The sequence below is a fragment of the Pseudopipra pipra genome, chromosome 16 (assembly GCF_036250125.1).
Source record: "Pseudopipra pipra isolate bDixPip1 chromosome 16, bDixPip1.hap1, whole genome shotgun sequence".
Classification (NCBI taxonomy): Eukaryota; Metazoa; Chordata; class Aves; order Passeriformes; family Pipridae; genus Pseudopipra; species Pseudopipra pipra.
In genome coordinates this window covers 7,542,475-7,569,113 of record NC_087564.1, presented here as the reverse complement: position 1 = coordinate 7,569,113, position 26,639 = coordinate 7,542,475, and the positions used below count along the sequence as shown (strand labels likewise).

General features: G+C 40.7%; 3 protein-coding genes and 1 long non-coding RNA gene across 5 annotated transcripts in view; 1 reads left to right on the top strand and 3 right to left on the bottom strand.

Annotated features, from left to right (window-relative positions):
* Positions 1–1,362: 1,362 nt before the first annotated feature.
* Positions 1,363–14,581, bottom strand: RRN3 (RRN3 homolog, RNA polymerase I transcription factor). The gene is made up of 18 exons (XM_064672862.1): positions 14,492–14,581; positions 14,274–14,382; positions 13,773–13,829; positions 12,674–12,763; positions 12,457–12,586; positions 11,959–12,018; positions 11,438–11,501; positions 11,167–11,236; positions 9,442–9,540; positions 8,733–8,828; positions 8,155–8,290; positions 7,248–7,378; positions 6,276–6,406; positions 5,330–5,514; positions 4,714–4,822; positions 4,150–4,302; positions 3,214–3,301; positions 1,363–2,819 (listed from the first exon to the last, which is right to left on the bottom strand). The coding sequence occupies exons 2-18, from the start codon at positions 14,364–14,366 to the stop codon at positions 2,661–2,663; spliced, it is 1,851 nt and encodes a 616-aa protein (XP_064528932.1). The 5' UTR covers positions 14,367–14,382; positions 14,492–14,581; the 3' UTR covers positions 1,363–2,660.
* A 2,680-nt stretch (positions 14,582–17,261) lies between these two features.
* LOC135423052 (transmembrane protein 238-like) lies at positions 17,262–21,105 on the bottom strand. The gene is made up of 2 exons (XM_064672869.1): positions 20,680–21,105; positions 17,262–18,446 (listed from the first exon to the last, which is right to left on the bottom strand). Exons 1-2 carry the CDS (start codon positions 21,063–21,065, stop codon positions 18,437–18,439), a joined length of 396 nt encoding a protein of 131 aa, XP_064528939.1. The 5' UTR covers positions 21,066–21,105; the 3' UTR covers positions 17,262–18,436.
* Positions 21,106–21,313: 208 nt separating this feature from the next.
* The window catches only part of LOC135423053 (uncharacterized), a 12,504-nt gene continuing 7,178 nt past the window's right edge, over positions 21,314–26,639 (top strand). Inside the window, exons 1-2 of the long non-coding RNA XR_010434693.1 lie at positions 21,314–21,446; positions 22,576–22,658. This is a non-coding gene — a long non-coding RNA (uncharacterized LOC135423053). The remainder of the gene's footprint in view (positions 21,447–22,575; positions 22,659–26,639) is intronic.
* RSL1D1 (ribosomal L1 domain containing 1) overlaps positions 21,906–26,639 on the bottom strand; it is a 5,389-nt gene continuing 655 nt past the window's right edge. The window contains exons 3-9 of one of the 2 annotated variants that reach the window (XM_064672864.1): positions 26,389–26,527; positions 25,921–26,069; positions 25,684–25,785; positions 24,994–25,087; positions 24,778–24,906; positions 23,834–24,040; positions 21,906–23,598 (exon numbers count right to left, since the gene is read on the bottom strand). In XM_064672864.1, coding sequence (XP_064528934.1) covers positions 23,254–23,598; positions 23,834–24,040; positions 24,778–24,906; positions 24,994–25,087; positions 25,684–25,785; positions 25,921–26,069; positions 26,389–26,527 — 1,165 coding nt within the window. In that variant the 3' untranslated portion in view covers positions 21,906–23,253. The remainder of the gene's footprint in view (positions 23,599–23,833; positions 24,041–24,777; positions 24,907–24,993; positions 25,088–25,683; positions 25,786–25,920; positions 26,070–26,388; positions 26,528–26,639) is intronic. The other variant, XM_064672863.1, reaches the window with a different exon arrangement.

Sequence of the window (26,639 nt, the reverse complement as noted above, 5' to 3'; positions counted from 1 at the left end):
CGGCACCGCCCGGGGCTCGGCACCGCCCGGGGCTCGGCACCGCCCGGAGCTCGGCCCCGGCACCGCCCGGGGCTCGGCGGGGATCGGCACCGCCCGGAGCTCGGCCCCGGCACCGCCCGGGGCTCAGCGGGGTCTGAGGCGAACACGGAAACGCGCCCGGGCTCGGCCCCGCCTGAAGATTTAACCCGGTAACCTCGCAGAAATCCGCCCCTTCTCCCGTCACTGCGGGGTCACCCGTAGGTTATGGTATGAAACCGGTTTGGTAATAACAGCGATAAAGCCCCGAATTCACAAATCACAGAATCAGTTAGGTTGGAAAAGACTTCTGAGATCGCCGAGTCCAACCTCTGACCGAACACCGCCGTGTCAGTCAGGCCGTGGCACTCAGTGCCAAGTCCAGTCTTTCCTTGAACATCTCCAGGGACGGTGACTCCACCTCCTCCCTGCGCAGCCCATTCCAATGTCTAATCGCCCTCTCTGTGAAGAAATTCTTCCTAATGTCCAACCTAAAACTCCCCTGATGCAGCTTAAGACTGTCCCCTTGTCCTATCTCAGCTGACTGGGAGAAAAGACCGACTCCCACACCACCATCCTCCACTCCAACAATCACAAAATTAGGTTTTCAGACAATCCCAGAGACAGTTTTTCCTTTAAGACCAGGGAGTTTTCCTCCAGTTGTCTGTGTAAGACAGCAAGAAAGACCACGGTGGTAGCAGCAGTTAATTCACCCTGCAGGGAAGAGTGGACAGCCAGGCACCAGGACTGTCCACGACCCACAGAAAAACCCCAGCTCGACCTTTCCATCCACTTTCACAAAAGTAAACTGGAAGTGTTCCAGGCCAGGCTGGAGCAACCTGAAAAATGTCCCTGCAGGGGGTTGGAACTAAATTATCTTTAAGGTCCCTTTCAACCCAGGCCATTCAATGATTCTGTAGCAGACACTTTCTTCAAAAGGTACACTGAATCTCTCAGATGACATAAAATTCCACCTCCAAATCAGCATTCCTTTCACTGGTATTTACAAAATCTCTTTAGCAAAATGCCAGCACCTGCCAGCACACCTGCCTGCACTTAGACTGAGCAAAGCACAGCTGAGGGTCCAGAAACACTTCAACAAGTAAAAACTGCAATTTCAGTACAGACAGTTCAATGTCTGCATACTTTTTGACATTATACTATAGTTACAGGGATTTTTTTTGTTGTTTTTAATGAGACATGGAAGCTCCTGAATCACATACCTGGTATTAAAACTGCAGAAGTTTTAGCCTCATTTTGGAAGAAGCAGCTGAAAGGCATATTTGAAATGATGTTTTTCTTGCTGTTGATCTGAGAAGGGTTCTTGCATGCCAGGAGAAAATGCAATTATTTCAGATGGAAATCTATTGTTTATTACTCAGGACTGACAATAAAGAGGACTAAAATTAAACACAAAAACTCAGTTTATACAATGATGAACAGATTCACTGATGCACTTTGCATTTCTGCAGTCTGTCAGAACTAACACCCTGGCTTTGAGAAGCCAGGCTACACAGAGAGCACCTCAGTTACATACAGAAATGGGGTTTTCTCGAATGTGTAAGTATTGCACTGTTGGCATCACTCTTTATTGGCTCCAAATAAAAATGTTGTCTTGAAAGCCTCCAAGTTCAGATTCTAAAGAAGGGCAATTAGAGTTTAGTCCAAATGAATAAAATTTTCAACTCAGTGTTACACAAATAGCATTTTTTCCCCACTGTTTATATTTTTACTTAAATCTAAAAGCCAGCAACCATGAAAAGACAAGAAACTTCAGCAGAGAAACTCAACAACTGACACATGGACAACACAAGGACACCACTGACACCACTTTCTTTCCACAAGGGAAGATTTCTTTTTTTCCTATTTTCAGCATTCACATATAAACTTCAAATCCTGCAAATAAATACCTGTCTCATAGTGCTTCATAAGCACTCCAGAGAAAACTATCTACAAATAATACATTCAGCTACTCCCTCATTTTCAACACTTCCAACAATCATCACTTTTACATGTCTGAACTTTCATAGCTGGGAAAGGTGCGTGTCAGCTACGGATTTAAGGAACATTAGTGCTTACTGTCTGAGTACACTCCACTATCAAGTGGCTTCACCAAATACTGTTCTATAGACAGGAAAAGCCTAAGAGATGTGTGCAGAAGAACCACTGTCAGACTGGTTCATGGCCTGCCTATCGAGGGATCACACCTTTACTTTGAAACCAACTCAGGAAGAGTCGTCAGAGTAGAGTCTGAACACTGACAGGGGAATTCTGGCCCCCACACAAATCAGCAGGAAGAAATACCAGAATTTCACCTCTGATATATAAAACCTTGTAGAGAAACATTAGTAAACAAAGTTTTTAAGAGTCAGGAAAAACTATAAAAAAAAAAATCCCTTCGAAGTCATAAAAACCATTTCAATGTGAAATTTGCAAAGTATCACCCTATTTATTCTCTAAGCTTTTCTAGCAACGTATGACTCTACTATAACATATCTGTAGAAATCTGATGATTAAGAAACAATAATTCTTCTCAAATGTAGTTACTTAAAACATTTGCCAGCTTGGAAATTTGAGCTAAAGTCTCTGTAAAGAGTGAAACATTGCACACAAGTTTTCAGCCTTCTCACTTCTGACGCCCCGTGTCACGGAGGGAACGGCACGAAACAGTCTGGAGGGGAGCCAATGCTGCTCACGGGGCTCCGGGTGCTGGACTCATAGGAATTTGGAGCAATTCCAACCACACCATCATTTTGAGGGGTTTCTCCTTTCAAGAAGTCATCATCTTCATCTTCAGAAGTACCCTGAATAAATTTAAAAGGATCAGTGAGAGCAGAAAGATACTGTCAAATCTTAAGAGACCTGGATTTACACTACGACTGTCCTGACCAGTTAGAATGGTAAGAGAATTAGATGTACTCTCATTGTGAAATATGGGAACTAAATAACATCTAGAGTGGATTTCCCAGTGACATCATTGTGTCCCTATTCTGAGAGTGTTCATAAAGCTTTCACAGGGGTCCTGTGCTGCAGGAAGAGGGGAAAAGTGCTCAGATCAATTCTTAAAGCTTCCAAATTTCAATCACAGTTTAGTGTACTCATGCCTACTTAAAAAAAAAAATCCTGCAATAGAAGAAGCTGACAGAGATTTGGAAAAAGCTAAACTGTGTTTTCATCAGGAAATAGTAGAAAGATTACCTTTTTAATGGGTTTCTTTAGATTCTCAAGATCTTCAGCACTCAGCTCTTCCCAGAACTGATAAAGAGGATCAATGGTCTTCTTTGATCTGAGAGAGGAATCAAAACACAGAATAAGTTAATATATTCAGTAGAAGTTATATATATTTCATTTTATTAATACAATATAAAATGCTTTGACATTTTGATAGCCCTCTCTGTAGGATTTTACAAACTACTCAATTAATCCCTATATAATCCTCAATTAATCCCATGAAAAAATACCTCCATTTTGCTGACAGGCATAAATCACAAAGGTTTGCTCGAGACTTCTGGTAGAGTCATGTCTCCTAACTGGGTATTTTTGACAGCTTGCAAAAAAAGCCTAATTTTCTTCCAAAAATTTAAATATTACAGAAACAACTTTATTAATAGTATTCTTCTGTTGTTATATGAATATTATTCGTAGTCTTCCTTCTGTGGAGATGGATTTTTTTTTTTGAGACAATAAAAAGCCAGAATGTTGCCCTCTACCATAAAAAGAAAGGTATTTTAAATAAGCTGAAGTCACCAATCAAGAAGCAATATACTGACAGTGCAAAAAACCCAAAACAAAATGACAAAAAAAGGACACATCACCACCATTGTTCCGACAAAACATGATTTAGGCTAACATGACATTTTAGAGGCTGCTTACAACAAAGAAAAACTAAAAAATCACCAAACATATTAACTAGGCCTTCCAGGAAACTGGATCCTGTTCCTTCTTCATTGCTGTCTGTCACAGGAGGGGTAAATTTCAATTCAAACCTTTGACAATCTCTGGTTAAAATACGTAACATGAGAAGTACTAAAGATCAGTGAGGAAAGTGAACTGCAGAAACACCGACAGTTTCCTACAGTTTTTATTCATTATTTCCTGCCAGGCAGAAACAAGTAGTTTATTTTTAAGCCATACCTTTTGAGGATGTAGGGATCAAAGGGGAAGAAGCTGTCCAGTGGGTTAGTGCACGTCTGCACAAGGTCACCCCCGGTGCCGCTCCGAACAACTGGGATGAACTGCCTGTTGTTCCTCTCAATAATGGTGTAGCAGAACACCAGCTGGTACTTCCTTTAAAAAAGGTAATAAAGAAAAGGTAAGCACTTCTAGCACACCTAAAGCAAGGATTTCAGATGGTATTAAAATACAAAGTTATTTTTTAACAAACATCACTTCTATCTTCCATTTTCCAGGTGATACTAGGTATTCTCAAGACAGTTACAAGGTAAGGAGCCTGTTCTCTCTTCCTCTATACTCATATTACTCTGAGTAGAATCACACTGGCTCCAACACAAAGCAATGACAGTGCTGCAGGCTTTCATTAAAACTGAACCAGAAATAAACTTATCACACCTGGAACATGGGCACTGTCATGTCTTAGATGATATTCAATACTGTGCCTATCAAAATCCATGTTCTAAGTACTGTGCTGGTTTCAGATACACACCAAGATCTGAAGCTGAAACTGAAGTGAGTAGGTACCTGGTAATAGCAGCAAACAAGTTGACAACAGAAGGGATACAAATCTTCAGGGGGTTGAGCTGACACATGACAATGCGCTCGAAATTTAAACTCTGCAGATATGACAGGCCTTGAAAATAAGAACAATTGACAAATACAGGTTAATAATATCATACAAGCTGAACTTAATTTCTAACAATTTCCAGTGTGACAAGCCTGCACCCTGCACAACACCGCAGGAGCACATCCTAGGATGCTCTCTCCCAGCGGAGATCTGGCCCACAGCTTGTTCAGCAGAGAAGTTACTCTAATAACACCAACCTGCCACAGATGAGGGACCCTCCTAAGACACACACTAAATTTGCACACCCATTAGAAGCACTGACAGAGGCAGAGTCATCAATACAGATTATTAACTGAAGCCCATGCTTGTTTTCTGCAGTTATCAGCATTGTTTTCAATAGAGGGGGGGAAAAAGATCACTTAGCTTGGTAGCCCAACATATATACAAGCCATATAATTTTCCTAAAAGCACAATAAAATAAACTTGCCACCAGATACTTGACTGAACTGACCATTACAAAACACACCAACAGTAAAACTTGCAAATGAATCCTTTCAAACCGAATATACTCACCTTTCCTTAAGTTTCCATCCAAAAGTTGTTTATGACGGAAAATAAGTGTATAGAACACAGCCTGACACGTAGAATAAAATGGCCCATGGAGAGCTACATCACAGTAGGCATTAGCTCCTGTATCCTGATTATCAATGTATTTATGCATCCAGTTCACCAGAAGATCCAGACATGCTTTTACTGTGCTACAGTGGAGGAAGGAGGGAAAAAAAGAAGTGTAAAGACATTCCCTGAAATGGTGCAGAAAAGCTGTTAAACAAGTATTCAAGGATCTCAGTGGTTATAAAAACATCAGTGAGAAAATGTCATTGAAAAAAATGAGATTGTGTTACGAGCTTTCTCCTTTATCTCAGCATAAACTGAATCAATCAGCAGTCAGTGAAAGCACAAGATGCCAGAAGAGATCAATCCATGAACACATGTTGCATGTGAACACACAATAAACAATCAGAATCCCGGGCTACAGGTAGTACAGAAAGAGATGCCACCCATGTCCATCAGGTAATTCCGAAATCCAACTAACTTCAACGTTAAAGTCACTGTGCCCACCCACAAAAAAAAGACATTTTCACCAATCTGCTTGAGTATTTTAATATACCTGCATCAAAATCCTAGAACACCTGTTTTCTGTCCCAGAGTCTATATAAAATGTCACATATTGGGCACTAAAAATATCTGCTTCTGAACATCAGATACACCAGGAATCCATGGCTCTGCCTGAAGTCAACACAGCAATCATTAGTCTGCATCCTGTACATGCAAAACTTTCCAGAAAGTTCAAACCAATACTGAAACAGTATTGCTGAAAGGACACACAAACCCCTTGATTCAGGCTTGCTGGCAAAGCAGTGGGAATAGCAGACCAACACTGTGTGTGCATTCTGTGAATTCTGCTCAGCAATCAGCACAAAATGTTTGGTTCTGCTCATGTATCAAAACAACTTACACAACTGGAATAAATTTAGCTCTTGCCAAGAAGCTGCCAATGTAACTCCCAGCAGTCTGCCTGATCACTGAAGGATTGTTTGGATCCTGCAGTTTTTTCCAAAGATGGTCTAAAAAAGCCTCAGCCAACCCCTGGAAAAAGATACACAGAGAAATTGTGATATTATACTGATAACACTATTTAAGTAATAGATTCCTAATATTCAATTTCCATAATTTCTATAACCAAAACGTTAAAAAAATCTACCTATAACTGTAGTAAATAACAATTCCTATATATGGTGAAAAAGCACTCACTTCTGTGTCTCCTTCTATAATACTCAGTTGTAAAAAGCAAGGGGAAGAAGTCTAGGAAAGAATCGGGAAAAGATACACCAGAAGTGTTTAAAAGCAAGTGTGAGAAGAAGGTAAACATGAAATGATTGTTCACCAAGTCTTGTAGCAGAAGCAATCAGGGACATCCAAGGAAAACAGCAGGAAAAAGAATTTAGAAAACAAAAGTGATTCTTAACCTTAAACATTATATTGTGGAAGTTTTTGCCACACAAGTTTGTGATGCCAAAAATTCACATCCTTACAAAAAGAATAATATCATGAGACACTTTCTCCTTGAATTTGTCCAAATGTTACCACCATCAGAGACAGGACAGTAGTTTAACTGGCCTTTTAGCTACTTTCATGCAAAAAGCCCAACTCACTCTTGTAAAAGGGGTCCATTTTAACCACATTTGCTTAGATTCCATCTGTGTGCAGGTTATGGACAACACGAGAAGAGCAACAGCAGAAAGAGAAACTTCAGGAATGAAGTAACAGAGAAGGAAAAGAAAACAAAGATACTAATGATCCTCATGTACTTACTATCTTCAGATTGGAATTACAGCAGAAAACAACTATTTTATGTAAAAAAAAAAAGCCAAAACAAGGATGCAGAAATGACAGAGGACACTGCACTTCAAAACCAGCTTTTACTCACCAATTTAAAGCTGCAGATGTAAAACATGAAATACTGTACATGACATGAAGCATGAGTTGGTAAAATGAGCTTGTCAAAAACAGAAACCAGATCCCGATACAAGTCCTTTGTGTTGCTGATATTGAGTTTGCCTACACAACAAAGAAACAGAACAAAATGAGACATTTCAGGGTTTTTTTCTATCCTCGTGCTGCAAAAGTGGTAATTGTACCTTTTTACACTAGTAAGAAGTATGTAAAGAAACACTGTCAAACTGACTTTTCAGCTTATCTGACATCTAAAAAATACTTATAGTACGACTTTCCAGGTCTTCAGTTCTATTACTTTTTAAGGTGTTGTACATGAAGAATAGCTCTGTGTGTGCACACACGTATAAAACTGGTAGAAAAAAACCCACCAAGAAATAAATCATCTGACTTATGTGGAGAAGATACAGTAAAATGGTTTCTAAATATTCTGTTTTACATACATAAATCTAAGGAGTTCAAGCCCTTAATACATACCAGTATAAGACAATTCTTTCACTTTTTTTTCCTAACACAAAGCCTTGCTGTAGCAATTCCGACTGAGTGACGTGTCTGCTTGTTTTGATCTGCTTCCAGTCCTTGTACTGTTGAAAGGATCCATAATTCTAGCACTCAAGTAGAGCAGATGATAAAACACTTATACCCTGTCACAGCTTGGATGCTGTATCATATTTATGGAATTGGAATGTCTCCAGCTGAGGATTAAACCTTTAAAGTCACAACTGTACCAGTAACACGGGGCAGAGGCAGGAATGTGGACTAGAGCCTGCTGCTGGCAGAATTCTGCTCTATCTTGCAGCAGCAGAAAGCAGGAACTCCTCATTTGTGTTTCTTACTTGTTAGCAAAACAATAAATTTGGGTATAGTGCAAGTGTTCTCACCATCCACGTGGCAAACATCTTTAATGTAGGAAAACAGGATGGTCATCAGGATGTCGAGGCGCTCTGCAAGGGGATGGGCCATTCTCTCACTACTGGAAGAGACAACTTTGTTTCCTTTTCTTTCTTCATCTTCCTCCTGGTAGATAAAAATGGCACAAGCAGCTTTGATATGCACAACATCAGAGGATGCAATTACAGGAAAAGTGAAACAAAAGTTCTCTTTCAGTGATATGCTAAAGTTTCATATTTTTCTTAGAAGAGCAGTATCTAATTACACAGTATGAGCAAATCTTTGTGAACTAAGCCAAGTACCATGAATTCTTTAACTAGCTTTATGCAGAGCTGCTTGTGCTTTTACATAATGAAATCCATTCACTGCATGTACACTGGGTATTTACATGAATACAGTCAATAGCTGACAACACATTAATCATTTGTTATCTGTTCAGGTTTCAAGAGCTGTGTGCAGTGCAGTAACAACAAAGCAATAATGAATTCCTACACTTAGTTCACAGCCACCTCAGAAGTGAAAATTTTACTAGAGAAAAATAGAATTTTGGTAGAACAAGATAACCAACCATGTCAAAAAGCCCCTCCTCTGTAGATTTCTCCTCACTACCAGAGTTATTAGCAGTTTCTTCAGCATCTTCAATATCTTGCTGTGGAGTGCTAACCTACAGTTGTAAACAAGAAATTAATTTTTATTAAACCATGATAATATAAAACTTTTTTTTTATTACTCACATAAAGGAAATGACAACATGAGTAAGTTCTTGACTAGATTTTGTCCTGGACTAAACAAACATTTTAAAAGGAAATGATATGCCATACACAAATGCACACTCCAAAGCCCCCTGAAACTTTACCTGCCAAATATAAGCTCTCCCCAGACTGTTTATATGCTGAGGTAAAAAGCCTTGATCATTTACAGTGCTACCCCTCCTGTCTTTTTTAAGATGGTAAATCCTTTTACTTCAAAGAGATGATATGATCACTCAACCACACAAAGAGAAGCACATTCTCTGCATATCAGCACTGATCACCACAAAGCAGCTGTTTTGACTCTGGCAGGGACATTCCAGCAGGGACTCATAGTACACACCATACAGTTCCAATGGCAACATCTTAAGGCTGGCAATGGAGCCTAAATTTGGCTGGTTTTACACACATTATCACAAGCACTACTGCAGCAGATTTTTTGTTGAGCTCAAAACTGAAGTGTATTTAATTTCCTACTCTGTATTTTAACACCAAGCATCCACAAAAGGTAACACAGAATAAACTCACATCCAACTTTAGCAGCTTTTCAACAATAAGCTCCAGAATTTGAAGCCTCAGAGTTGGAAGGTACACCGTAACTCGTAGAAGGTTATGGACATAACATTCCTGTAACACAAAATTAATTGGTATCTATAATAATGTCAACACAAAGTCTAATTTCTGCCAAGGACTTTTAGAAAGCAAGTTTCTTAATTTATTATCTAAAGACCCAGAAATAGCTTTAAACAGACTGTATTCAATCTAGAATAACTTAATGTATAAACATCAACTTTCAATTAACTACTTAATCTATTACTGCCACACAAATTTTCCAAACTACCTCTAGATAGAGTGTGAATATTCTATAAGAAAGTTATTTCCATAGGAGTTTGTCTGAACTTTCTGTAGGAAAATGAAGCCTATTCCCCACTACATCTAGAACCAGCTATACTAGAACTGCTTAAAGTGAGACTGAATACATCTTTATTTCAGATTATTATAATATACCAGCAAAAATTCTGAATTCCACACGTCTGCCTCCTCAGTCATTCTGACTATGAATCAAGCAGGTTAACAGACAAGTTTTGTGAGCATGCATGGGCCCCCCACGTGTACACAAATATCTACAAAAGACAGTGCTGCAACTTTCACATAGCAGAACTGTCAAGCTGGTACATAAAATCAGGTAAAGCACTACATTTGAGTACATCACAGTCTCTTTGTGAATATGCATTATAACACAACCTTTAATTACATGAGTACATATGATTTTTCCACAGGCCACCTGGCTTGCTCAGTACATAAAATGAGATAGTTTAGTGAGAATGTGTACATTGGAAATACTTAACAATGCATGGACCATATTTTATTACTCTTCATTCAAGCCTTGCCCTGAAAATAGTTATGCATTTTTTCATGACTTGTTCCTCATTGAGCTGCTAAGTAAATAAATCTTTTCCTAACACCATATAAGAGCTATTATGCCCCCATTTTACAGACAAGGAACTGATGCTTCAAGTTATTTGGATTAAAACAACAACAACAAAAATAAAAAACCTAGCAAGATACACAAAGAACTTTAGGGATTTTTCAGCACTTGATGTGTTCAAAACACAGCTTCAACTGAACTTGGCTGGAGGAGCAGGGCTCTGCCTTCCTGTAATATAAAGTGCCAACTTATCAAGCTGGAACAAGTAAATGTAAAGATGACACAAGAGCCATACCCTGTCAAAAGTTTCCAGCTTGTTTTTCACCACACGTGAGCACTGTACCAAAGCTGTACTAAAACAACTTAGGGCTCTACACTACTGCAGTTTGGATTTCACCTATAACACCCACTGCTTCCTGTCTGCTTATCAAATCCCCTGTTCCCCTGACAAACACCCTCCAGTTCTGATAACAAACGAGACAGGTGTCCTACCCACCTCCTGACTACACAACCCTGAGACTCATCCTCAAAGAGCTCCATCCTGTGCACTGATTAAGAAAGCAATCCTGTGGAAAAGATATGTAGTTATGTCATTAAAGACTTGCATAATGCTTATGCACAAAGAGTTTCAGTATGCTTGGACAACCTTATACTAAACAGACACAACCACATATATATGGTTATTACATATATATTTATATATATAAAAATACCCTCAAAAATGTGCATTCAATGCCACCAAATCAGTTGTAATACTATTTTAGTACATTTATACATTTAAAAAAACAAGTGAACAAGCCGACAAAAATATTCACAGCTCTTACCAGAGTTCTTTCTGATTTATTAATGAAAGGAAAGTATTCCACCAGTATTGGCATGAGAAACTGCGGTGTCCTATAATTAAAAATAAATAAATCAAATGCAGAAGTTATAGGTTATTACCATGAGAGCATTTCACCAGTTAGTGAATATTACGAAAAAACGTGCAATGAAACTAAGTACTATACTTCCCATCAAGAGAGGAAAAACATCATCAGTTCAGAAGCTTTAAATCTGCAGGGGAAGGGATACAAAGCCATGGGATTATATACTTACGAAGGAACGTATCTTGCAACAGTTTGCAAAGCTCTATGGCATGTATCGAAGTTTTCAGAAACGTCTAGAGAAAGAAAAAATATTCTTATGCACTTGTTTACAGAAAACTAAATTAGGAACCAGTAAAAACAGTTCATATCAACTAAACAATTGAAAGATTCCTGAGGAAACCACATTTGCCAAAATATTCCTTGGGGGGGGATGTACACTGAGGTAAATAAAATGGAAACCAAACAACTCCTAACTATTCTTTGGCTTTGAAACAATCTAGGATAGGGAATATTTTCCTACATATTCTATTCCTACAGATACTGCACCAACAGGAATGTTTTGAAAGTAACAAGGAGTGGGTCAGCACACCACTGATTTGAGTACAGGGTTATTTAAGGATGTACTGTTTCTTGATGTTTTACTTATAATCTGCTGAATTAATTTTATAAAAAAGGAGCAATGCATACTGTATACTTGTTCAGTAAAGGTATTACAGCAGCATATATAAGCCATGCTTCCTTTATACTCACTTTCATCATCGTCATCAGAATCTGAAATGTCCACGTCGTCTTCTCTGATGGTTATCCGAGCTAGCAAAAAGGGAGATTATTAGATCAAAACTGTACAGATCTTACAGGCAACGGGTTCAGTGCCAAACACAATGCACTAGAGTCTCCATCAGGACTAAAGCATAAAAATTAGCCACAGGACTTTCTAAAAGACTGCTTTATTCACAGAACCAGAAGGCTCTCGGGGACACCTGACATGATCCTCACAGCAGATGTTAGTTTTCTGTACCTAGATTTTAGAAGGCACATTCTAGTGGCCAAAACAGATCCTGTTCTGAAGAAGTCTTGGAAATGGATGAACTGTGTAACGTTATTCCTACTAAAAAACTATCTATATCACAATTCAACAGAGAAAAAAAAGCCCAATGACTCAGTAATTAATTGTCATGTCGTACTTACACAGAATTTATCTGGGGAAGACATTCTGATAAGCAAACAAAGAGGAGAAAAGTAACTTACGGGGGACAAAGTGTGACACAATCATCCGGAGGCAAGGCCTGAGATGGACAGTCTGTGCTGACACCAGATTGCCAAGAAAACCCAGATATTCTTCCACTACCTCTCGGCTCCTTCTCAACCATGGCAGCTTCTGAAAGTAAGCAAAGATCAAGATGTCAGAGAAAGATGTTTTGAGTACTAAACTCTTAATCTTTCCATGTAGCAAACCAATATTTACCAGCAAAATGCTGACCAGTTGCTCAAGCTCTTTGGTCAAATACGCAACAGAAGTTCGAAATTCATGGAGCCAATTAATGATCTGGGCATCCTTCAAATAAGCAGAAAAAATAAGATAACTATTCCAATAAACAGTATTACCTATTAGTAGAAAATAACAAAATCCTTAAAAGTCAAATATTAAGATTGTAAATAGAAATTGTTTCACATTGATATGTGAGGAAATTCTTTGTGTCCTCAACAATGGAAATTACTGAATGCAGGAATATGTGCAAACTGACTCCTAAACCAACAGCCTGCCTGGAAGGCTTCAGCTGCAGACTGAGCAAGGCATGAAACCTCACTCACACAGAACATACTTTCAAAAAATGGCATTCAATCTTCTTTTCCTTTTTTTTCCTCTAGTTTAAGCAGAAGGGACATTCAAGTCTTGAAATGATACTGAAATAGTAGCAAATCCACTGACTTTGCCTGTATGCTCCAAAAGGTCTGCTAAAAACATTTTACAGAATGTCTTCTCAGAGAGAAAAGGAACTCTCTATAGCATGGTGCTTCCTGCAGCACCCTGTTCACTGTTTTGTGGTTTAATTCAAAGGGAAACAAAAAAAGGACAGCAAATGTGGTGGGTACTCACGGCTGTACAGAAAGGCTATGAAACAATATTTCTGGGTATAACTACTAAATGCATATGTATGTTACTGCCTAATTCAACAAGTTCTTAGTGAGAACAGAAGGTAAAATTTGGTGCAACTTAAAGTGAGAAACCATGTTTTGATCTACAGAAGTAGCTCTAAAATCAAGGCTCAGTGACAAAAAGATGGTATCTGGATCAAGGACAGACTCAAAGATTTCTCACTCTAGAGCAAAGAGTCATTAAGTATGGGATGCCATTTACAGAGATCCTGCGTATGTGTATAAATAGACAATTGCTTTCTTTCACATTTAGAGTTTTAATTCTGAAAGTTTCCACAGAGCAAAAAGCTAGCAAATGCACCTAATGTTTAAAGCAAAGGCTTTGTGTAAGCACCAGAATGACTTGTCTGATGATTACACTCAGACAAACTTTAAATCATCAGACTCCTGACTATGAAAACTCTTACCTTTATGTCTGGATCTGACAGCTGATGCTTCAACAACTCAAAATCTGTGGTATCACCCTAGAAAGGGAAACAAAAATATTCAATTTTTTCCAGCAAAATATACCCATTTCATCAACATACTGAACCTATTATTGCTGAACATTAAGAACACAATTAAGAACATTATGTCCATTAAGAACACAAGCAAGGGAGAGACAGCTCAAGGAAGGCTGAGGCAGCAGTAACAGGGTGCTGAAAGACAACCGAGGGTTGGCTCACGTTCAGCTGCTCTCCCTGCAGACACAGCTGGGATCCCCGTGCACCCTTTGGCATAAGCCCGGCTTCACACCCACCCAGGCTGACTCACGGGGGAAACCTTTCCACCGCGTTCAGGTTTTTTCCCTAAGCCTTCACACACGGTGTGGTGTAAGGCGAAACGAGTCTTCGCCCTGAATGACCCCCAGGACCCAGCGCGGACAGCCCGGACGCAAGGGAGGCACCCGCGGAGCCGCACTCACTCACCTTCTCGTACTTGAGCAGGATCTCGGTGAGGGTCCCCCCGAACCGCACCGTCTTCCTGGGCGGGGAGCTGATGAACTCGTCCCCTCCCAGCATGGCCACGGCCCCGCGCCTGCGGGACGGGGAACGGCGTGAGCACCGCCCGCACCCCCCGGCCCCTCCTCAGCAGGAGGAGCCCCTCGCCCCGCTCCCGAGGGTCTCCCCCCCGGTGTCCCCCTTGCCTTGCGGTGGCACCGCGCCCGCCGCTACCGGGGCCCGGGGCGCCGCGCCCCGCGCCGCCCGCGCCGCTGCCCGCCCCGCCACATGCCGCTGCCGGGCGGAAAAGGCAGCGCGGGGCGGCGGAAACGCCGAGCGCTCCACCCCTCGCACCACAGAGAGCCGGGACACAGAGCGGCTCCACAGAGCGCCGGGACACGGAGCGGCGCCACCGAGCGGCGGGAGGGAGCGCCGGGATGGGGCGGCCGCGGCTCTGCCCCCGTCCGCTGTGGTGCGGGAGGACCGAGCGAGCCGGGTCATTAACTAACACAAGGGTGAACCCAAGTACATGTCTTGCCTTTTACATAACTGCTCACTTGCTGAATTTCACATCTTGCATCCACAACTTGCTTCCTCTTTGTCGCCCTGAAGTTGTATCCCAGCTGCTCTTTATAAGCCTCAAGCACGGAGTTAAAGGAGTCTATGTGCATTTGCAGATGCACGTTATACTCTCGCAAATCTCTTCTGTTTGCTACCAGCTGCCTCCTCTTGTGAGTGTGGAGGTCTACAAAGCGGGTGTCCATCTGGGGAACACCTTTTTGAAGTGCCTCCTTTCCCGGGTGTCCGAGCGAGGGGACGCTGCCCCGGCTGGAACAGCTGAACGGGTCCGGAGCGGGCTCTTCTCGCCCCGGTGCGCGGGGATGGAGCCGGGCAGGAGCAGCGGGAAGCTCCACGGACGGCACTGTGGGAGCAGACCCCAGCACTGGAGGGTAACAGGGCGCAGGGAAGCGGAGTTCCAGGTTTATCCACAACGCCACGGTGGAGCGATCCGAAGCCGAGTTTTGGCACAAGCAAGCAATCCCCGGTCCCGCGGGCAGCTTTCCCCGAGCGATGACAGCAGAGGTGACACCAAGGACATGCCAGGACATGCAGGGGTTCCAACTCAAACCTAGCACTGCAATTCGGAGGGATAAACTAAATGATTCGAACAACTTTAGCTGAGACTGAAGAAGGCCAAGAATCTGGTCTAAACAAAACGGAATTTGACCTTGGGAAGCATTTAAGCATTTGCTAGAACAGATGCACAGGAACTTTAAGCAAGATTTCTGATGCTTTCATCCTCTCCTTGTAGGCTAGGTCTGTTTTCCTCTCAAAGCATTGTATACACACGCACACAAGTACTACTGTTAGAGTCACCTGGATAAGAATGACCAGGGACATGCATCTCCTGTTAAGTTCTTCAGTAACACCCAATCTCCTCAAAATTTGCCTTGGTTGAATACATAACATTTACTTCACCAATTCACACAAACTAGTTCCAGCAACATGTGACATTATTTGACCTTAGCCCTCTCAATCAGCTAAACACTTCGGCTTATTCTCTACACAAACTGCTCCTGTAATAATTACCTCCCTTCCAGCAACTCTCACTCCCAAAAGTCACAAACAGATTTTTGTAGGTGTTCATAATAATATAATCTCTCCTTGATGAAGGTGTTCCCATTTAAGTAGACAGTATTACCACATGAAAACTTTCTTTAGGTGCAGTCCACGTTTAAAGAGTTTAATAAGCATTTAATCCATCCACATAGTTAGACGTTAGGAGGTTGGTGTTATTCCTTTAGTGGAGTATAGGATGCCATTTTGAGCTGGTTTTAAGGGTTAACCAGATACAAAAGACTCTTGTGTTCACACTCCAGGAAATGGAGTTTAGTTCTTTGTCATTTTGGCCTTGTTTTTAAACAGAATGCAGAGGACTGTCCTTAAAGTCTAAATGAATTCTAGCTTTAGCTCTACAACTCTGTGTTTACACAACAGCAAGCAGTTCTATACATGTACAAGAACTTCTTTCCAGTCAAAAATGTAAAAGTTCTTTGAATGGACTTTGTGCTGCTTTCAGCTACAGCTGATAAGGATATCATGAGACTAAAATAGTGTTAAATAATTGTTAATGTTTAACTGCTAATAATTCCATTGCCAGTTTCTATTCAGTATTAGCCTTCCTTGTTTAGAAGGCAAATTGATCTCATGAAACAGTGACTGGTTTACATTTTCAAAAACAAAACAGTTACAATACTTACAATAGGTACTGTTGCTCCCCAGCAAGTACTTTCTGTCTCATTGTTTAGACACACAGTCCCGGTAACATTCTGGTCCTTCTTTACGCTTAACAGCCTCCTTAACTGACGGATCAGCTCCTGTATTTCATTTTTAAAACATACATACTGTTCATACTACTAAAAGTTTGGACTCTACACAATTTTTGAGTGAATTTGCAACAGCATTCTAGCTACCATCTTATGCAGCAATCATTAAGTATAGGTACTCGATTTAGGATTAATTACATTGGACCCTACAATGAATGCCAAGCCCTGCTCAATTCACTCTGGTAATTATGATTGCAACACCCAAACAGAAAAAGTTTGGTTTCCACCAGACTAAGTATGTGAATGGCTACACACAAAAGGTTTGGCTTAATTTATAGCTGCTACTAATCATTCCACTTATTAAATACTGTATCTCATAATTCACTTTACAAGTGAAATTGTAGGGAATCAGAAAAAGCAGTTATCTCTGTTCAGAACAACAAAATGAAAGAAAAGTCTTGCAAGCAAAAACTGATCTACAGGTTTTAAGGGAGGAGCTTTTTTGGTTTCTTTGTTTGTTTTTTTAAGTCAGACCATTGTGGCACCACAATGGTGTCACATTGCAGTTCCATTAAAAGGAGGAAACAATTGCAAACACCTCCTAGAAACTGAAGTTAATAAAGAAGAAATCACATAATAGACCTTCAAATTTAGTGTTCTTCTTAACTTGTTAAAAGACTGAGAGCATCTGAAAAACTTTTAAGAAGAGAATATGCATAGAAAAGAAGTTACTTCTGTAATTTACAAGAAAACATTGAAAGACATTCAAGAGTTCACCAGGAAGTACAGCCTTAGTAAATGTTCTTAGTAAATATTTTCCTTAATTCCACCTCTAGTATTCAGTAAGGTGTGGCATAAAACCAATTGCACATTGAAATTTTAAGACCTACCAGTCTTAAAATTTGCTGGTGGTGGGCTCAGACTCTTAGTTCAAAAGCAGAGGAACTCATGAGGAATTCTTCCATACAAGAATTTTAGGTATCATTAACATAAGTCTTTTTTCCAGGTACTGTTTGTTAATATTTTATAAAACCTCAGAGTATTTGTTAATCAAGAGAGTTTCTTTTAGTCTTGTCCCTTCCTTCAAATGCTTCAGCATTAGGAGAATAACTCCCAACATCACTGGACTAAAAACACCTTTTGCAAAAGTCATCAAATGACATCACCTACAACTACAAAGCCTGTACCGGTGCGCCAATATCCCTGATTTTACTTGTCTAATTCTAAAATCTCAAATTCCAGGTTGTTTCAAAATAACAATGAAACTTAACAAGAGACACTGTAAATTGTGTATTTACACTATAAACAACTTCTACTGCATTTGCAGCTTTGCATCAATAGTTTAATATAGGTATTTTAAAAGCACCCTTACAAACAAAAGTATTGCACTGGCATTATAAAAATTCACAGTAAGTTTAACTTCCAGACTTTGGTAAAACAGTGCAAGAGCTTTTCATTGTGCAAGAGCTTTTTATCCAAACCTTCCAGGGTTTTAAAAATAATAATAGTTAAAAAACACAACTATATGACAAGCTGCAGAGATTTTTCTGGGAATTGGGTTCAGTTCTCTTTTAGTTCTTACTTCATAAAGAGATTTTGTGTTGGTTTTTTTTCCCACCATTTCAAAGCATATCCAGTCCAACACTGAAATAGGTGTATTTGGCAGAGATATGACTCCATGTGTCCATTTTATGCAGAGTCCACAGTGCTCGCAGAGATTATTCCACAGTGAGAGAATCCTCTTGCTTTGAGTAGGGAATTCTCTTTCCACAATTTGCAGCCCTTCCTCCGCTTTTTGAGGCAGTAACTTCAAAAGGCATGTCTTCAACAGATCCTGAAGATAATACAGTAAGAAAAGTTTACTCAAAAACAGTCTTAACACAGATGGTCATATAAAACTCTAAAGTGTTATGTGACATCAATCTTAGAAGTACTTTTCCTCATGTTTAACAGCCAATTGGGACCCAAATGAAAGATCCAGCAAGTGAACAGCTCATCTCCAATAGTGTCTGAACCTCTTTTCAGGCTCAAGGATCCTAATCTACTTGTTATTCCTTTAATATCTTGAGAATTCTCACACCCTTCTCATTCATTTTTACTATATAATTTTCAAGATGGTACATTGGAACAGCAGGCAATATTCCATTAATAACTTCCAAGAGCAATTAATGGAAGCTTTTCTAATGGCCAGTACGGTGAGGAGTTTTTTTGTTTGTTTGGGATTTTTTTTTGCACGTGTGTGTGGTGGTGGTGTTTCTTCCTTCCTCTCTCCTGACAATATCTGCCCAAACACGTTTAACCCGTTTGGTTAAGTTCATAAATATCTCCAGATGGGGAGATATTTATCAGTAAGGAATGATCTGATTCAGACAGTTGTTTGTGAGAAGATATAAAGTACTTCAGATAAACTAACTTCAAAAAGGAACTCTCAGTTCTCTTTGGAGATGCCACCATTTGTTACCCTTTATTCTACCTTGAAAGTAAAATCATAGAGTTTTATGTTACAATGTGTAACATAACTCTTATACACTCCCTCTGTTTTGGTTCCTTCTGAATTACCATTACTAATGCAATTGTACAGAAGTTCATTTCCTGTAACATTAGAAGCTGCTGTTTACTTGGGATAACTTGTACTAAAGCACTATATAGGAAATAACAAACCTCATTAGAATCAGGAATAAGACTTGAAATATTTAAAAATGATGGACTAGAAGTTCATTAAAACAAAATGCACATCTATGTATGCATATTGAGAGTAGGGCCATCTACAGAGGTAGCAGATTATCTACTGATCTCAAGACCTGCAATTCCCATGATCTTTACATGAAAAAGGTCATTTATAAATGTAATTTCTTGCTGGCAAATATGGATCTCTATCTGTCAATCCTAGACCCATTTCAGAAAAAAGAAAGTCTGAAAAGAGAATGACTGGTTTTCAACAGCCTGTTTTCTAATTGCAGATGTAGTTAATAATAAACTAGTGAGCAGCAACAAATCTTTGAAAGTTGTATTGCTGCTGTTCTTTTCTGCCTCCTACAAGTTTTCTATTAAGCAATACTTATCCATGCTCAATCTCCTTACTGTTAAAACTTCCTCTCAAGAAAAATGTTGTGGTTTTCATGAAAGAAGACCATTTCCACATGAACTCTTCTGTACCAACAGTAGCTTCAGAATTTAGTTTCAAGGAGCTGCAGAACAAGCTAATCTTGTACATAGTCAATCAGAACAGCCAAGTTGTTCAGAATCCTTGAACACAGTGCAAAACTGTTTTTACAGTTCCTTCAATGAAGGATTTTACATAGTGAAGTGAAAGTTAGACTTTTTTTCTCACATGCTTTTTCAAGGCATGCTTCTCTTCCTAAATGAACATGTCATGTAAATGAACAAACTAGGGAGATTTTGAAAGGCTTGATGATCTTCAGCTGGGCTTTGAAATGGGACCTAGGCACTTTCTTTGCACATCGGATATTACTGCATCTTTTCCAGATGACTGAGGTTCAAGACAAGTAGTTTAACTAATGACTGCATTTACGAGTCAATCTATTAGCTAGAACTCTGCCCCCAAGTTAAACATAAGTCAGCATTTCACCTTTCTTCTTGTTCTCTTAGAAAGCTCCCTCATGGTGCTAAAGAGGGAGCTTCCCCCTCACAAGAGCTCATGTGGGTAGTGGCTGATGGCTGTTTCATTACGCACCACTTCTGGCAGCATTTAGTGACTGTCGGGACCAGTTCAGCACCAGTTCAGGATCACGGGGATTCTGTACTGCATCGGACATAAAGCTCCATCACGCTCACTGGGCTTTACTCCAGCTCCTCTTTCCCGTTCTTAGACGGCTACAGGAAGTGTCTTCCCTCCCTGATCACATTCGGGCCATCCTTCTCTCTCAGTTTCTATTACCGCCTGAGCTCAGAAAGATTCCCCACTACTTTCATTTTAAGAAGCACCAGCTGCCAGCAGGTGGTTTAACACAGCAAGTATTAAATTAGACCTCAGGCGAGAAGAGAGCTTTCTGCAGTTCTAGACAAACTTTACGGCTCGCCCCCACATCGCCCTTCGCTGGTCTCACCTGCCGGGCTCGGCGGGGCGGCCGCGGGGCCCCGCGGGGCGCTGCAGCTCCATGTCTGCGGGGCGGCCGGGCCCGAGCGCGGCCGTGAGGCGGAGGCTGAGCCCGTGCACCAGCCGCCGCAGCAGCGTGTCCCCGCGGCCCTTGGGCGCCGCCAGCCCCACGTCGTCCCGCAGCTCCTCGGGCGGCACCTCCAGGTTGCCCGCGTACCAGAACACCCACCAGATGAGGCTGAGGAAGATGCCGATGCCGCCCGCGTAAATGAGCAGGTCGGAGAAGAACACGTCGGCGAACACGCCCGCCAGCAGCACCGCCAGCCCCAGCGCGTCGAACGCCAGCGCCAGCCAGAAGGCGGCCACGCAACGGCCGAGCCCGCCCGGGGCCGCCATCGGAGCGGCGCCGCCGCCTCGGGCCGCCCGCACGTGAGGGGAGGCGGGCGGGAGTGGCGGGAAGGCGGCGCCCACCTGAGGGCACGTCCAGGCCGAGCCCCCCGCACCTGAGGGCACGGCCGGGACACCTTCCCCCGCACCTGAGGGCACCGCCAGGCCCCGCCCCCGCCTGCACCTGAGGGGGCGCCCAGGCCACGCCCCCCACACCTGAGGGCACCTCCAGCTCCCGCCCCGATGAGGCGGGAACGCGCTGCCCTCAGGCGGCCCCGCCGCCCCCCCGGTGGGTGCTGAAGGTGTTTAAGGTTGATCTGTAGCGACCGACGGCATTCGGGGGCCGGGGCGTCCCTTGGAAGTGGCGGTCGCTGCCGCTTCCGTGTGCAGGTGAGACGGGCGGGGCTGGACCCGTTCAGCTGTTCCAGCCGGGGCAGCGTCCCCTCGCTCGGACACCCGGGAAAGGAGGCACTTCAAAAAAGCTGCTCCCCAGATGGACACACTTTGTAGGCCTCCACACTCGCAAGAGAAGGCAGCTGGTAGCAAACAGCAGAGATTTGCAAGAGTTTGCAAATCTGGATCTGCAAATGCACAGACTCCTTTAACTCCGCGCTTGAGGCTTATAAAGAGCAGCTGGGATACAACTTCAGGGCGACAAACAGGAAGCAAGCTGTGCATGCAAGATGTAAAATTCAGCAAGTGAGCAGTTATGTAAAAGGCAAGACATGTATTTGGGTTCACCCTTGTGTTAGTTAATGACCTGGTACACACCTTTTAAGGCTCCCAAGTCCTCAAGCACCAGAACTTTATTTGGCTGCAGGATCTCTTGTAGTTGCTCTCACAAGGCCCTTATATATATAACAGTTTATTTAACGATGAGTAAGACACACAGTTCCAGTAACTAGAATATCAAGCTGACGGGAGGTCGGACAGGCTAAGAGTGCATGGAGCTTCCATGTTTTTGTGGAAGTAAAATGTGCCAAGAACAATGCTGCTGAGGAAGGGTATTCCTCCAATGACATTTACTGTGACTACAGACTCAATTCCTTTCATAGCAGTTGGTTCACAGTTGAAAAGTTACAAAAGACACCAGTTACAAAAAGACACCACTAATCAAGCAGAATTTTTCCATATTCTCTAGTTTCTTTTACCACTTTTTGTTTAGCACCCATTTACTTCCTAGCAAACATATTGATATGGGAAGCCCTAAGAAGGAGAGAGGATGGGGTTTTTTAATGGCAAATTAGGCTGGTTACCTCCTGTTGATTGATCTTGTCTCTTACCAACTTTTTCTTATTTGGATTTGAGGTTTTTACAACCAAGACATTTCAACAGAAATCTGCCTTGTATTCTCACTCTGAGAAGGACATAAAGTGATCATCATACAGAGAACAATTTGGTTGTTCTGTGCAATTTCAAATATATCACCTTTCAGTCCTGATGTATTTTTCATGCCATTACAGGACTAGTTCACTTGTCTGGCACACCTGGAATTCATACAGCCTTTGGCTTTTTTCAGATGGAAGAAACAACAGTACTGTGACCATCATGCAGGAACACCCTCAACTGTTCTGGTACCAGAAAAAAAGCCCACAAGTGAAGGTAAGATTTTGCTTGATGTCATAAAGTATAAATGTGTCTAGTGCCTTTTTTTTTTTTAATATGCAAATACCCGAGGTAAAAACAGCTAAAACTTAAATTGTTTGGCTTGGTATCAGGCTGCTAACTTACAATATGTGTAGTAAGATCAATAGATGTCAACCTGTCTTCATTATATTGAAAAAAAAGGGTAGTAGCTATTTCACCTTTAAAAGCACATGTAGATTGCTGCTTCTGGCATGCATGCTTTGTGCTTCAGACCCTGTCTGTACTAAGCTATGCTTCAGGAAATGTCACAGAATATTCCTGAGCTTTTTTTCCCTGGAATAGCCCCCTCCCTGCCTTTTGACACTTGCAGAATTTGAGTGCTTTTGGTCTGGGCCAGGAAAAGATAAAAAGTGATAGGGCTGGTAAGACAGTGAGTTTATTTGTACCAGCTTGTAAATTAGAAGGAAACAAATGAATCGTTACAGATCTTGGCAGAAAAAAAGCCCTTGGGATTGGATTTCTTAAGAAGGTATTTCACTTCATGAATATATTTGTTTACTAAAAATACACCCCTGAATGACTACATAAACTGCATTACAACAGACAACTCTCATGCTGACTGTGGCACCCGCCCTCTCTTGGGTGTTTGCTTCGATGGTTTTGAAGACTTCTTGACTGACTGTATCGATTTGCCAGCTTTGGGTGTTGCAAAAGTCTTCACTTCAGGTTTTTTTGGAGTCTTTTTCATGTCTTTTTCTTTTATTGCTTCCTTTGGCTTGCTGACCTGCTTGGCTTTTTTCTGTTTTGGTGGTGTCTGCAAATCTGCACGCTCTCCTGCAACATCAGGTTTTGATTCTGGAGTCTCCGGTACTAGAGGTTGTTTCTTTCTCTTTCCGAGGGGTGTTTTGGTTTTCTTGCCCAAGTTGCCACCTTTTTCTGGACCTGGTTCCATTTTCTGTATTTAAGACAGACAAAAAAATTACCCTTCCACCTAAGAAACACATTTCCTGTTTTTCAGGAAAGGAAAACCATGATAAATGACAAATGCTTTCTATCAATTGAACTGCACCCTAGTCCATTTGAAGTGTGGTAACACACACTGTTACCTGAGGAGCAATGAGCAATTTAATACGTTCAAAATCTTTAGTTTTAACTGAAATGTAAGTTTTCCAATATTATGAAGCAATTACCTCCATCTCAGCTAAACTCTTTGTTTGTATAGGGACCAGTTGTGGAATTTCTTCATCATCATGATCATCTGGTTCTTGGACTATTTCTGCTTTTTCTTTTACTGCAGGCTCCTGAGTAGCAGCAGCAGCTTTACTTTCAGTTGTCACAGTGACTTGACTTGACTTCAGTTTTTTAGCTGTCTTCTTCGGTTTCTTGGTTTTTCCCTTCTAGTTAATCAGAAGTACATCTCAGACAAATCCCCATAACATTTCTAAATGTATAATAGTTTTAATGTGGTTAAAAATTAGACGGTGTAGCAACATTCAGTTAAAGACCCTTATTCAATAGACCCAGACCGATCAACCATATGTAAAATATGAAAAAATGCATTGCATGCAGATTATTATAAATAACTCACAACTACAATAGTGTCAAGATTACAGCCTTTAAGTTGAATACTGATGTTCCACATTTACTTCAGACAAACTAACATAAGCAGAATTCAGCACAAAGGAATAGCCAATTATTATTTTTTACAGGTATAAGCCTCCTATCTATACAAATATATGAGCTTCTGAATTATTCAGATGTCACTGATCAGCCACAAAAAATAGATGCATAATATGAAATCCACCTATATGTTAATGAGTGTATATTTGGAAGGCAAATACGAATAAACAATACTAACAAAGTTCTAAGAATGAATCTCATCTCCCTTTAGTTTAGCACTAGAAACATTTACTTCCAGTTTGCTTTACAACCCATCAGGGAGTTTGCATAATTTCATTTTTATTACTGAGTATTTGAAGCACTGAGGCAGTGATGGCCTAACCCATTTTTAGCCATATATACCTGGGATCAACTGCTAAATGTTTAAACCCAACACTATAATGCATAAAAGGAAAACAAAGAACTAACTGCACCAACCTGACCTTATGCAAAGTTAGAAGAAATTTTGTTTTACCTTTTCTTCCTTCTTTTTGAGAGGTGGCTCTGTGTCAAGCTCATCCAGGTTGGAAATATTCGCAGTAAATATTGGAAGCGCAACTGATTTAAGTGTTTTGAGGTGAAGAATCTTCACATTTTTCCAGTTCTGCAACAATAAAACCAGTACATTATGTAAAAACAACAAGGCTGAATTATGAACCCACTGGGCTTTAACACAGTCAATCAGCAGTACCTTTGGTAACTTCTTAGCAATCACTTTTGCTGTTGCAATGACATTTTCCACGATCTCATCCACTTTCATCCCAGTGTGACCTATACGTGCTGTACTGAAACAAGAGAAGAGTAATATTTATGTGTGAGCAAATAAACATACTTCAAGTTACTTGTATTTAGGCATCTATAATTTTCTTTACTTTCATAAAGGATGGATGGCTATAACAGAACTGTTTTGTAATAGCAGTCAGAAGAGATTCACCTGTATTTACCTTTCCATATTTGGATATGGAACTTCTGCCTTATATTATGAAGCATATTCAAAATTTAGATCCTTTTAGATATACAATACATGAAAAAAAATAGTACTAGCATATTTTGGAAATAGTTTTAATCTAATTTAACAGAAATAGAGTTCTCTAAGATTGTACATGCTGTTTTACAGTGAGAGGTGCCTAGAAATTCCTCTGCTATAAGGAAAAAAGAGACAAAAAGTAAAACTTTACAGTAAAATGTCTTAACTAGAACTACTGGTTTTGTTATATAGGTTAAGGTTCAAAATGGCCCATATTTGGAATGGTGACCCTTAACATCTTTTATTCACATATTAATAGAATAAAAAGAACTCACTTAAAATTCCTACGCTTAAGGTACAACCATCCTTCAAGTGAAGGATGATAGAAAGCACTTGTCATGTATTTGTACTTACTAACAGCACCCTTTGTTGTTAATTGGGAGTGTAGTCCCTTGGATATGCTTTTGTAGTTCATTAGCAAGATTTTTGGCTTTCAGGTTTACAGATAAAGGTGCCCTAAAAAAGAATGGGAAAGGGTTAAAAAAAAGGAAATAATTAGAAAACCCCAAACAAAGCCAACTCCCTGCTTTACTAAGAATCTGATCCAAAAAAAGATAAGGAAAAATGGAGGTACACAATTTAAAGACCTACTTTTTCTTTTCATAGAAGTGTCTTCCTAGGTGTGAGGGCAAGAGTCTCCTAATTCGGTCGTCAGATAAAAAGAGATCAAATCTGTTCAGGAGGCGACGCTTCGCTTCAAACATTTTATACTCCTTTTTGAGAGTCTTGTAGGAGATGATCTGCAGTGCAAGTAACAGTTTAGTCCCCACTGCTAAAAATGCAGCCTAGAACGCTTCTTAAAACTGCACAGAATCATTATTTTAGAATGCTGAAGACAATCAAAATGTACTGTATCCTTTTCCTATTGTTTTAAGAATCAAACAACATGGATGTCTTGCATAGCAACTGAACTTGAGTACACGGTAACATCTAAATCAAGGTTAAAGACAACAATAACATTATTTTATAGTTCTATTGCTAGTAACATAAACAATCCAATCCAGCTGCAAAGGACTCAATTATTCAAGCATTTACTATACCATCAAACACCTCTCTTACCTGGCTAATACTTCTGATTCCATTCTGGATTAAAAGTTTCCTGTATAGATTTTCAGTCTGCTCTGCTGACAAATTTGGCTCATCCTTTGTGAAAAGGCAAACCTCAGCTGTTTCTGGTCGAATGCCATGGGGCAGTGGTCTACAATGAGGATATGAGACAGACAAAGAATGTCTAATAAGAGAAGTTTTTTCCGGAACTAGGTCTACCCTGAGAGATCATTACCCTTTAACAATACAGGGAAACTTGTATT

Excerpts from the sequence above, each read along its gene's own strand:
- RRN3 (XM_064672862.1), bottom strand. The coding sequence starts at position 14,366 with ATGCTGGGAGGGGACGAGTTCATCAGCTCCCCGCCCAGGAAGACGGTG. Across the intron at positions 11,237-11,437 it reads GTTGCAAGATACGTTCCTTC|GACACCGCAGTTTCTCATGC; the intron begins GTAAGTATATAA and ends TTTTAATTATAG. Across the intron at positions 8,829-9,441 it reads AAAAGCTGCTAAAGTTGGAT|GTTAGCACTCCACAGCAAGA; the intron begins GTGAGTTTATTC and ends TTACAACTGTAG.
- LOC135423052 (XM_064672869.1), bottom strand. The coding sequence starts at position 21,065 with ATGGCGGCCCCGGGCGGGCTCGGCCGTTGCGTGGCCGCCTTCTGGCTG.